The following is a 13,786-nucleotide window of genomic DNA, read 5'->3' as shown; positions in this document are numbered from 1 at the left end:
CATAGACTGGTATTCATAGTCCGTTCTTATATTTAAGGTTGTCTTAAGATCCCGTTCAACCAATGAAGTAACAACATAGCATCATTTTATTGGTTGAACGAGATCTTAAGATGATCTTAAATATAAGAACGGACTATGAATACTGGCCATAGTTCGTGATTGGTCGCGCTGGTTCTGCGCGTTCCGTTCCTCTATAAATTTCCGCTCAATGGGACGTCAGCCTAAAATACGAGAGTTATCAGTTAGCTATCTGTATATTTAAATTATCTATGATTGTTAAAAACATAACCTACGAATTATTTGACATTTGGTTGTACGCAGTAATATAAAAAGTAAGAAAATGTCATTGAAAAGAAAATTAACGCAGAATGATTTGCGTAAGGCAATGAGTGAGCAGAAAAAAAAACTTGGCATAATTAAAAAAATCGATTCACCATTGGCAAAATATCCTTTTTTATTCTGTGTAAACAATTTAAGAAATTTTTAATATTCCAAACAATGACGTTATATACTCTTATATGTTATTTTATTATGATATTTTACTTTTTGATTTTAATTATTTACTAGTAATTATTAAAAATAAATTAATGTGAGTATAAAAATGAAAAAAGTTATTAAAATTAAGTTGATGTAATTATAAAAATAAACCTGTATTTACGAATTAACATGTATGAATTTCACAGGCATATTTTATAAATAATTAATTATTTTATTATATTATTTAATTCTGGTGACAATTAATTTTGGAAATATCCTTGACTAATAAATACATATACAGATTCAGGTCAACTTATGTGTGTTTTATGTAAATTGATTGTACGCAGTGAAACAGTTTGGCCTGTTCACTTAAATTCCAAAATACATAAGGAAAATGTAACACTAGCAAAAGCAACCAAACTGGAAACAGAAAGTACAACATCTAACATTTCATCATTCAAAAGACCGCCCTCTCCATCTCAAGACACTCTTGTTAATAAAAAAATAAAAGGAATTTTAAAAAATTCTAACTTGTCAGAAGTACAAACAAAGTCAAACTTATCAATAGATTTTTTTCATAATAATTCAATAAAAGCGAATGGTGTATCTATGCAAAAACTGGAAAGCAAAGATTCTACAGTTAGTACTACAAATATACAACATATGGAAGTAGAAGAAGAGAAAGTAAAGGATACAAATCTAACTATTCTTCCAGAAGGATTTTTTGATGATCCAGTAATGGATGCTAAAGTAAGATTAATATAAAGTAAATATAGCAATACGCATATATACATATACACACTAAAATTTATATTAACAAAATAAAATCTGCATTAATATAAATAATATTAATATATTATAGGAAATTTTTTAATATATAACAAATACAACAATAAAAGTAAAGTAAAAGAAATATGATTTAGAAAAGTTATTAGATATCGAATATAATTCATTAAAGTGTGATAATATGTTCAATTTAGTATTCTATTTAATCATTCTATTTTTCCATTTAATTATTTTTTTCTAGGTACGTAATGTTGAATATAAAGATCCCATTGAAGAAGAATGGGAAAAGTTCCAAAAAGAAATTAAAGAAGAGACTGCACAATCTGCGCAAATTATTGCTGATGATCAGGAAGAAGCAACAACAGAGAGGCAATTGGATGAAATTGAGGAGCAAATTAGGCATTGGTCTAGGTATTTTTAATATTATATCTGAGAAAGTAAATAATTTTTTAAAATATGCATATTGTAAGTTAATTTGCTTTATTAAAGGGTAATAGATCTTGCAAAACACATGGAACAAGTGCAAGGTACTGATAGAAAGCAGGAAACTGTCGATGATGATGATGTATTAAGCAGTGATGAAGCAGAGTTTGATGAATTTCTTGACTGGCGAGCAAAAAATTCATATAAATAAAATACATATTCAGATTCAGGTTAACTTATGTGTGTACATTAATTAATCATATAAATAAAACATTTTATGTATACAGCGATTTTGTAAATAGTCTGTACTTTTTTGATAAGAAAATTATTCACTTGAAGTAACAAATTTAATTGTCAAGTTTATATATCACTGTAACTATTTCCTTGACTATAAAAATACTTTTCTGTAAGAATGATACTGCATTATGGTATCTTTATGTCTTAAAGTTTGTTACATCGCCGATGCAAGAAATATGTGTAAAATTAATTTTTATTTGAAAAAAATAAACAGCTTATTAATTATTATATTTTGTTTGCTCTTGTTTATTCTCAATTATTTAGCTTTATAACTAGAGTTTTTAAGTTTATTTTTCTGATTATATTCAAACTTTCTTTTTTACTAATTTGACTACTCTAGATGACTAAGATTTCTAAGGGAAAAGATCTCGAGGAAGAATTAATGTAATTCTTATGTAGTGTGTATTATATAAGATTTTATTAAAATGAATTTGAAAAATCAGAATATAATAAAATTTTAGATACATTTGATATAGATTACTTATTAATCGTTGTAAGAGCACTATATAATATGAAAAGTACAATATAAAGATGTATACTAAGCTGCTAATAAAATTAATATAGATTAGTAATTATAACATAGGTCATATAATTTAAAATCTGCTTTCATTTTGCACATACATGTTCTTTATAAAATATATTGAAAATAAGAGGAAGAGAAAGTTGCGCATATTTAATATATGTATAACCAGCATCTAATCATATCACATTTTTTAAATACTTCCACCAACATTCTCATTTGATTGTTTCCAAATTATGCAATATTAATTGTTCAATGAAATCATAAATACAATACAATGTAATTTGAATTGCTTGTAATTTGTTGCTGCCCAAAAATAATTAATAGATATTTTTAGAGGCTGTATTGGTATTATTTAACGCATTATAATATTTTTATTTGTAAATTTATTTGTCGCGTAAATCCACATTTTATGTTTAGATCAAAGTTTGATGCAATTTTATACATGGGGTGTCGACTTAATTTAAACATCTAGATCTAGAATATATATTATCGTTATTTTTTAAAATACAAAGGAACATCAAAGGGAAAGATTGTGCCAAAGACATCAGAACAAATGTTATGATAAATAAAACTTTCTCAACATTATATTTTTTTTTAAGATTCTATAAAATTATCGCTATTTTTTTTATAGAATTATATATATTTTTATTATTTCATTGTAATGTTGAGGTCAAGATCAATTCAATCTATGATAATATAGTTTTTATGTAAAATCCAAAAATATGCAAGAATAAATATTTTTACGACATTTTGTTTATGAGCAAAGTTATTTTTACTTTTTACTAACCATGGACTAACATACATTAATTAGAAAACTAAGAATGAGCAAAAATTCGTTATTTATCATCTACAAAAGTATATCGAATAAATGGACATTAATTTGAGTATTTGTTTGAAATTTTCTTTACTAGAATAGTAATAATAATTTATTGTATTATTAATTATTTCATAATTATTTATATCTGTTCTTACATTTTTGCATTATTTATACTCATTTGGTAGTCATATCATATAGGTCATTAAATTGCTCTTGATTATAATGCGATGATAAAAATATATGTAATTCCATTTAAACAAAATAATATAATAATTTTTAAATCTCGAAAAATATTGAAAAAATTTGTTTATTATATAATATATTATATTTATTTATATAATTATAAATATCTTATAATTATATAATATTTATCTCTTTGAAACAAATTATTATTTTTCCTTTGACGTTATTTTTTTTTATTTTATCAAAAGTAAAATGGAGAGATTTTAGTAGCTGCTCAAATTATGTATACATACAAGATATATATCTCACTCAAAATAACAGAAATATTTCAGGTGGACAAAGTTAATAGATTACACTTATATGATATATATCATCTTTTTTGTCATTTGAAACATGTATTGTTAAAAAGTTATATTCTATAATCACACAATGCGTCGTGAGTACCGTTTACGATCTGCTACTCAAACAACGATAAAACAGACAGAAAGATTTGTGAACAATAAATATATATATATATATATATATATATATATATATATATATATACACAATGCAAGCGTAAAATTTAAGGATATACATATATAATATCATGAATTTTAGCACGATTCTCAAAAGCTTAATAAATAGAATATATTTTAATACATATATATATCGCATAGTCTTATAAGAGCAAGCAATTTTAGCGCTCAGATTATAAATCTTATCATTATAAGTAAGAAAAAAGCACTTATTTCGTCGACTTATATAATTACGTAATTAATGTTTGCTATAAATAGAAGTACAATATTATGACAATATCGGTGCTGAGTTTGACAGGATTCGCAAATGTTCGCATAAATTCGTAGGAGTATATTAATTATTTTCCAAGATTATCAAAAAATACCATCGATCTTGTTTGGATACTTATATCGTCGAAGTGATCATCGTTTAAGTATACATTTATATGCTTTGATCATCTATCGCCTTTCCTTGTTGACGATAATCATAGTCATTGTATACTGTCTAATTTCGAGACAACAGTAATTTTATGCGCATCTACGACAGAATACGAATTGATCGATTGAAATTAATCGATCAAAGTGAATAATTGGATAGAAAAATCTTATTCAGAAATTCTTCAAATGTCACATGTGCCCTAGTTAGAATATCGCTAATTCTTTTTTCTATGATTATTATTAATAACTTTTTCTCTTATCATATGTATTATGTATATATGTATATGTATATATATATATATATATATATATATATATATATACATATATATATATATATATATATATATATATATACATACATATATATATATATATATATATATATATATATATATATATATATATATATATTGGTCAATGAACAATTGTAGATTATTTGCACATAGTTTGACATATTTTATGTTACGCCGGAACCCTTCTTCATTATTTGAATGAGCGATGCGATCCAAACACTTCCCCATATTTGGATCATAACGTCATTCTTCGATACCACATTCATATATTATTCTATTTCTCATTAAAAAAATCTCTCGAGCATCCTAATCTACAGTCCTCATTGCAATTAATTTGGTCGTTGAAATAACGATCGCAACTATTTCGACAGTCACGGGAATTTATTATTGATTAACGATAATACAATATATAATATGTAGTGGATCGGTTTGGCACGCGATAATGCGCAATGCAAAACACTTTTCAAATGCATACAACAACTGCTAAACTGTCATCTCTAATCTCCCATTTATGAATTGGATATAATTGTATATATTTGGGAGAGTTAATAATTAAAATTCAAACTACCTAATTACAATGTTACACGCTTTGAGAATCAGAGTGTATAAAATTAAAATTAAAATTCTAACAAGAGAAAGTTTTAATTACACGTTATTATATTCATTTTTACGTTTATTATCAAATAAACAAATCCATCAAACAACTAAGAAAATTACTTTTATTACGTGCGCGAAGTACCGGCGCTTTTTAGAAAATGTTATTATTCATATTATCGTCGCACTTTTGCCGATAAATGATTGTAGTGCGTGCAAAATACATGTGACTTAACTTCCTTACTTGTAGAATTAGTGATTTGTTAGAGTTAGAGAGATACTTATACATTAAAGTGAGTGAGCGTCTTCAAGTAATAAAGAGAGAATAGGCACTCTGTTCCAGCTCTTATTTTTCTTTTTCTACTTTTTTCTTTTTTGTTTGTTTCTTTCTTTCTTTTCTTCTTTTTTTTGTTTAAGGGCGGAGAGAAAAATTTGTGCAAAAATTTGCTCTTAAATATATAACTTGTTATAAGTGATATCGAATAAGTACTTAGAATATAGTTCCGTATCGTCAAAGCTTTCAATTATATCCTAGATAGAGTAATTATATATATATATATATATATATATATATATATATATATATATGTATATATATATATATATATATGTATATATATATATATATATATATGTATATATATTTTTCTAAAGCTTAAGAAGAAAGAAGGATACGCTTGTGCTCGCCATCATTCTGTTGTTTATGGGCCGCGAGATCCATCTAGATTTTATGTAGATCTTTATACATAATTGATAGATCATCGAAGGAGGGAGAGGGGGAGGGGATGTACTGTAACATTTATACAACTTAGACTTATATAATATAATACTATATAATACTATAATATCGCCCAAAATCGCGAACAATTCGTGGAACAGAAACCTTCCCCAAATTTTGTTTTCGAATCGTTCCGATGACGTCGATTAATATATAATATATCTATTTTATATTAATTACATGATCTTGTGCATTAAACTTAGTTTTATCAAATACATATACAAATATACACACATATCATGCGCATTTATCATCTTGTATAATGAGGAATTAATCGCGCGTTTTTGTTTCATATCGCACATGCACCTACGTTAAAAATATTATTAATAATTTATTATCAATAATAATATTTATAATATTATTATTAATAAATGATTATTAATAATTATATTAATAATAATTTTATTATTAATAATAATAATAGTGATAGAATAGAATAGATTTTTTTTTTCTACTCGAATATGTATGAATCCACTAGCTGGTCATACAATATATGCTTAAGTGACAAAGAACTTGGCCCATTTTGAACTATTTATATGTCATTTTAAACGTCAATTTTTAGATACTAAAAGAATTAAAAATAAAATAATTTAGATACTCAAATCTCCGCAAAAAGTTGTTTTATTAATATTATTACCAGTTTTCTTCGATTTTTCATTAGAGTTATTTAAGTCGACAATTCAATCATGAATGATTAATACTCAAATCATTTAATTGATGCTAACCATCAGAGATTATTGATGACATTTTTTACAATTTCCTTATCTTAAAAATAATATACAACATCCTTGAAGACTCTGTCTATGACAAGTACTTTCATCGAATAAACTTTTTAAGTTCAGATTATATTGTTTATTGACCATTGAAAGGAAAAATATTGATTTTAATAGTAATGTTCAATATATTGTAAAAGATTAATTTGCGACTTCTTTTTGAAAATAAGATAGAAAAAATAGAGTTTTGAAAGATTTTTCTAATGTAATTTTTAATTACCAAATACAAGTGAACTTAATAATTAGAGACATTTTGCAAAAAAATTATTTACTCGTCACTTTTTCGAGTTATGAAAATCATCTTCATTTTTTTAAATGGAACTACCCTAATTTTTTTCATATAAATCGATTCCTTGCAATATTCTTCGTAAAAAATTGTAGCAATATGATGGCCAAAAATTTTTATTCTTTACTTTAACTCTTTACAATTTGAAATATGATTTATATACATATATGTATATATAAAAATAGGCCAACTTCTTTAAACACGGGCATTAAAAAGCCTAAATATATGGTGTAAACATGGTCAATATCAAGTGCGAGGTAATGATATTAATTGTAAGCGAATCATTTGCTTCTGTGTTCCTCGTGCGAGTAATTCTAATAGTGATAGCAAATCTAATAATAATAATAATAATAATAAAAATAATAATAATAATAATAATAATAATGATAATAATAATGATAATAATAGCGACAGTATAATAGTGATAATATTAATAATAAGAATAATCACTAAAATACTTGCGAGAATAATCGCAACAATGTATTGCACACGGATCACAGAATAGAGACAATCGCTAGACATTAGAAATAATCTATAAATAATATAAATATTGCTAAGCGATTGTATTAATAATTGTATACATATATATACGTGTATATATATTTTCTTTCATGTATGTATATATGTGTGTGTATACATACATGTATTTATTAATAAATTTTATGGATTACTTCGTGATGTATATATATATATATATATATATATATATATATATATAAACATGTATATATATATATATATATATATATATATATATACATTGAATAATCGGTGAAATTAAATTTATTATTATAAATACGACAGCGCAGGCACTAAAATACTGATTGTAAGATATAATTATACTGAACTACAGTCGTTCATATATATTCTTATAATTGTGTTTTGTATGGACATTGCAAGCTTTTGATACTAATCTTGTGCGATTAATAAGATATTCGTATAAAATTGCGTGTCTAAACTTGTATATAATCGTGTGTATAATCGTAATGCTTTTGGTCGCTCTATAAAGAGAATTTTTTTACATACAATGTCAGATATTTGATAGAAATCAAGCGTGTAGTTCTCTTGGACATGATAAGTGCACATACAATCGTATGTTGGTTGTTGTGTATGGTATTGTATACTACTATTTCTAACAAAGTAATATAAAAAGCATGTTTAGAGTAATATGTTTTAAACGTAAAATCAGAAATAAAATGTGTCATAAAGAAAAAAAGAAAGAAGAATAGTAATAAAAACAGAACTCTTATAATTGTTAGCAGTGTTCCTACAATCTTGAAATATGTCTTAGAACTTTGCTTGAATTATATGCATATATATACCCTTTGGAGATTATTAGAAACTAAATCCATGTCTATTGCTACTTTTTAAAGAACCATATCCGTTCTTTTTCCTTTTCTCTTATTTAATTAAAAATTGCATTACTTAATTTCATCACTAATGACGAAAAGACTATGAATTCCGATCGGATACATATATATAGTTCTGTGTTATAATCATTGCCAATATTGTATCAGCATTAAATTCAACATACACGTTATCTACGCGTGTTTAATAATAAGTTGAATTTATTTTTAATGTTTAGACCATATGAGATATTGACTACAATTCTGATCATGTATTTAATTATTTTCAAATTCGATATTAACTCGGCAAGAATAAAAGAGATAAATTTTAGGTTAAGTTTCCGAAAAAAAGGTTTAATTCAAATAAAATCCTAAAAAACAAAATTTCTCAAACTTTCTTAAAATTTCTTAAATTTTGTAATTTCTTTCATTTTTTTATTAATAATAATATGTATACTATAGTATACATATAGTATATACATATGTAATAAGATATATACTCAAAATAAAAAAAAATAATTTTTTAAATTTTAGTGTTCTAATGTTTCTTCTGTTAATATTTAATATAAATGTTATAATAAACTTTCTGTTATTGTTTATCATTTAATGTTTTCTGCTCTCTCTATCTGTCTATCCTATTTCAGTGTGCCAGAGCCCCTCTATTAGTATAAGTTCTGTATAACATTATGGATAATTGAGAGAGGATGTTTAAACCTTCTTTTATATATAATCTTACGTTTAATTACCACCACTTGGTACATCATCTTAATAAATCTGGCAACGCGCTTTGCTTTTAATTTCGCACTTTTGAGAGAGAGAAAGAGTTGTCACTTGAAACACTCTCCTCTGGTCCCTTTCACGTTGGCTTATCGCGAACCAATCGAGTCGTAGTGTCGCTTTCAATATAAAAGATTAAATAAATTTATCTCACGATCATTGTCTTTCTGCGTTTCGATGATTGGACCGAGAAAACTTTCAGAGAAAAGGCTTTGCGCGTTTGATCGTCCCTCCCCACCCCCACCCGATCATCGCTTTGATATTAACAATTTTTTGACTGCTCTTATTTTTATCTATCATTGTGTCAATTTTCTTTTTATATTTCTCTCAATAGTAACTGCTGCATGAATCAACAATTTACATTTGCAGTTGCTATTTTCCATTATATGATGGTTTATGTTAGTATAGATGTTTCCTTTCTATACTTCTCATGGAATATTCCGCAAGAGCGTATCTTCTTAATATATTAATGATGACCAATTATATAAGGTGAGAAAAAAAATATGTAAACCCTGAAAAAATTTCAAAAAATATAAGTTTTACAGAAAAATGTTTCAAACAAAAGTTGTATGGTTTCGAGAGGGACATAAGATGGTGTCATTGATTTGACCTTGAATAGTCGCTTGAAGGTCATCTTCAATTTTTTTAAATGAAATACCCTATTTTTTTAATTGCATATTCTTGTAGTTTACCTCGAGAACTTTCCAAAACACTATAATAATTTCTTTTGGTTAAAAACTTCCTAAGATATTTTAAAGTTTGTTTTGATACTTTTTAATATAAACTATGAAATAAATGAAAAAAAATGAATAGATGTTGCCTTAGATAGTCGAATCCTTTCTCGATCTTGTCTTAGATTCTTTTTCTGTAAAACTTATATTGTTCGAGATTTTTCGAGAGTTTCCATACTTTTTCCTGACCCTGTATATATTACATATAATTACATATATTTTCGTTAAACGGGATAATCAAATGCGGTGCTAAAGCCGCTTGGTCCGAGAAATGTGTTCACGTTATACAATCATATCAATTGGCGCGCGCTTTGATTGAAAATTAAGACAGCATGAAGCAAATGGACAACTATATATATATTAATAGTTGAACAAGCAATAAAATTACATCGTCATCATACGATTGATATAACAGTTACCATCTCTTTCAATTTTAAATAATACTAATACATCGTGATTAGCTATTTATTAATAACATTCTTCTAAATATAATGTCTCTCTCTTTCTTCTGAAAAATCTTCTGGATACTTCGCAACTCAAATATACATACACATATTGAATATGTGTAACAAATGCGCGTATTAAATAGCATATTACCGCTTTCGCTACCACAAATAACTTTATACATACATGCATTTACTTAAAATGGCTTATTTTAATATCTCACCAAGTTAATATCAATAATTAATTCAAACTTGGATGCCCTTATGATAATTTAATCTGCTAATAATTTCATTTTAATTTATCAAGATGGTTTTTATTCGCATTTGCCATCATTAAAATAATACAATTAAAATAGCACAATAGGCGTACAAATAATCTTACTATTACTGACTACTCAGCCTTAATCGAGTTTAATAACATCCGTAATTCTAAAACTGACCAATCATTCTCTGAAGAATGGCTGTGATTTTTGGCTAGCCTTAGAACGGATGTTATTAAATTTTATTAAGAGTTATGTGTAAACGTAGTCATTGATAATTTATATCATTTTGTAATGTGGTTTTTTTTCTAAAAATGATTTGTTATATCTATCAAAATAATACAGAAAATTAATTCAAAATTAATATTCTGCTAATCATCATTTAATTCTGTTTTATTAGATATAAAAGTATCAAATTGTCAAAAAAAGAGACACTTTAAAAGGATTTTTTGTAATTAATATAACTAAATGATTATTTCTATTATTAAAGCAGCACAATAAAATTTTCAAATTATTACTAACTCATCGAGACTTCGGCACTTGAGTCATCAATTGCGATTTATCTAAGCAAAGTATTTCTCGATGATATTTAGTGAACGTATTTAGTGAAAGTAAAATTTTATTTTGAATTATTTAATAAAAACGAAATTGATAGAACCAATTATTTGAATAAATTGAATATATATAGAGATAGTGACCTTCATGTAGCGCTGTGTTGGCTATGCAAGACTAGTGATAAACAGGATTGTCGATCGGACCATTTGTTGCAGCGGAAAAACGATTTATCTATGCTTTTACGTCGAAGACGTAATCTCGACGGTGACGTTTTCCAGAACGGGGTCAGTGACGTTGTTCGACGTATGATTCGGCGATTTGTTAGATTTGTTTGAAGCGGCCGAAGCGTTCCCACTGCTGGTACGACTCCCACGTCGAGATCCTGTGTGTGACCCTGGCGACAGAGATTTTCTTGCTAAAGTATCGCGTGCTTTCACATGACAGCGCGGCAGCACGACACGAAAAGCCAGAATAACTTTAAGCATGAAGACCTGCGCGAAAGAAACGCATTAGTCAGAGCAAAATAGTCAATCAGTAACAAGAAAAAAATTTAACTCTCAACTCAAAACACGTAAAAAATGTATTTGATTGGAAAAATAAGGAGTAAATATGGATTAGAGAGATGCCATTCCCAAACAATCCTTAAAGAAATTTCCAATAATATTTTGACCTTGACAAATTTGTCAAGGTCGTGATTTTGAGTAACATTTTAAAGATTTTAGTTATTGCTCGTGGTTTATTAAAAAATTATTAACAAATAAAAATGCGTTAAGTAAAATTCTAGACAACATATGTCTCTAAAAGACGTCAAAAAACGTCTTTAGGGATTTGGGATTTTATCCTGTATTACCGATCAAAATCTAACTTAACATTTAGGACGTGTTCGAAAATAAGTTCAGTTACTGCCAGTAAAACGAGTGCAGTTGGTAGCAGTGAAAATTACTGGTAGCACAGCTCCATAAAGTTAGCCAAACCACTTTGATTTTTTAAAATTAAAATTAATTAATCGTTTGGAAATCGTTCGGAGATGATTGGAAGTCTAATTAAAACGTTTGGAGGTTCACCGTTTTTTTTAATTAAATAATTAAAATTTCGATATAAAGTTAGTTAAACATTTTTATTTTTCGTCCAATCGAGTTAAACAAGAGTTTATTCGATGCAGAATCGTTAGGTGATCACGAATAAATTCTTTACAACGTTTGGAGGTCCATAGTTTATCCGAAAAATGAAAAAAATCATGTGCGGTAAAATTCCAAATTCTTTTAAGGCTGATTCACACTTTGGCAGAAAAGCAGGTAAATGTGAAGATGAGCGGTCCTTCCTCACCGATTTTCTTGAAAATTTTTTTAGTAATAGATTTTGGCTCAAAATGTAACGAATCTGGCAGAAAAAATCGTCGCTCTGCCACGCAAAGCGAGATATAAATTTTTTAAGATGATCACTTTTGAGGCTATGATAAAACCTGTCATTCGGGCGACGTATAGTGACATGGACGTGCGCTGCGGTCACGCGCGCATGCGTTTTAATAACTTACACAAAATTTTAAATAAATTCTTTTTAATTTTAATAAATCTTTTTTATGTTGCTATGCAAGTTGCAAACCCATGTGGAATCGTATATGCATTGCAAAGTACATGCTTAGATGGGAGTGCATAGGGGGATGGGGCGAAGCCCCATAAAAAAATATAACAAAACTTGAGAGCGTAGAAACTACCAAGGCTGACAGTACTGTGTGGAAGTCTCAATGTAATATTTTAATTCAACCTATGTCCGAACTCTTACACTATATTTATAATTTTTTATTCATAATCTTACAAAATAAATACTGAATGCATCGATGCACGCTTCGTTGAGCCATTTGCCTAACAGCGCTTCAGTCAAATAGCATTTGCTTAGGAAAATAGCATTGAAACTTTCACACAGTACTGTCAGCCTTGGTAGTTTCTACGCTCTCAAGTTTTGTTATATTTTTTTATGGGGGTTTCGCCTCGTCCCCCTATGCACTCCCATCTAAGCATGTACTTTGCAATGCATATACGATTCCACATGGGTTTGCAACATGCATAGCAACATAAAAAGGATTTATTAAAATTAAAAAGGATTTATTTAAAATTTTGTGTAAGTTACTAAAACGCATGCGCGCGTGACCGCAGCGCACGTTCATGTCACTATACGTCGCCCGAATGACAGGTTTCAAAGTCTCAAAGTGATCATCTTAAAAAATTTATATCCTGCTTCGCGTGGCAGAGCGATGGTTTTTTCTGCCAGATTCGTTCGTTTCGAGCCAAAATCTATTACTAAAAAAATTTTCAAGAAAATCGGTGAGGAGGTCATCTTCACATTTACCTGCTTTTCTGCCAAAGTGTGAATCAGCCTTAAAAGAATTTGGAATTTTACCGCACATGATTTTTTTCATTTTTCGGATAAACTATAGACCTCCAAACGTTGTAAAGAATTTATTCGTGATCACCTAACGATTCTGCATCGAATAAACTCTTGTTTAACT

At 27.4% G+C, this 13,786-nt stretch overlaps 2 protein-coding genes across 5 annotated transcripts in view; one reads left to right on the top strand and one right to left on the bottom strand.

Annotated features, from left to right (window-relative positions):
- Positions 1-265: 265 nt before the first annotated feature.
- Positions 266-2,210, top strand: LOC140673011 (zinc finger protein 830). The gene is made up of 4 exons (XM_072905571.1): positions 266-444; positions 771-1,227; positions 1,505-1,674; positions 1,753-2,210. Exons 1-4 carry the CDS (start codon positions 341-343, stop codon positions 1,895-1,897), a joined length of 876 nt encoding a protein of 291 aa, XP_072761672.1. The 5' UTR covers positions 266-340; the 3' UTR covers positions 1,898-2,210.
- Positions 2,211-9,058: 6,848 nt separating this feature from the next.
- Positions 9,059-13,786, bottom strand: part of Jus (EB domain-containing julius seizure protein) — a 47,260-nt gene continuing 42,532 nt past the window's right edge. For 2 of the 4 annotated variants that reach the window (XM_072905567.1, XM_072905570.1), the window contains one exon: positions 9,059-11,674. In XM_072905567.1, coding sequence (XP_072761668.1) covers positions 11,520-11,674 — 155 coding nt within the window. In that variant the 3' untranslated portion in view covers positions 9,059-11,519. Of the gene's footprint in view, positions 11,772-13,786 lie in introns of all 4 variants that reach the window. The other 2 variants (XM_072905568.1, XM_072905569.1) reach the window with 2 other exon arrangements.

This window comes from Anoplolepis gracilipes, chromosome 14, assembly GCF_047496725.1.
Source record: "Anoplolepis gracilipes chromosome 14, ASM4749672v1, whole genome shotgun sequence".
In the NCBI taxonomy this organism is placed as follows: Eukaryota; Metazoa; Arthropoda; class Insecta; order Hymenoptera; family Formicidae; genus Anoplolepis; species Anoplolepis gracilipes.
This window is presented reverse-complemented; position numbering and strand designations above follow the sequence as displayed.

Bases quoted from the DNA above. Each gene is read 5' to 3' on its own strand.
- LOC140673011 (XM_072905571.1), top strand. From the start codon at position 341: ATGTCATTGAAAAGAAAATTAACGCAGAATGATTTGCGTAAGGCAATG. The intron at 445-770 runs ATATCCTTTTTT...ACTAATAAATAC, and splicing joins ATCGATTCACCATTGGCAAA to ATATACAGATTCAGGTCAAC. The intron at 1,228-1,504 runs GTAAGATTAATA...ATTTTTTTCTAG, and splicing joins ATCCAGTAATGGATGCTAAA to GTACGTAATGTTGAATATAA.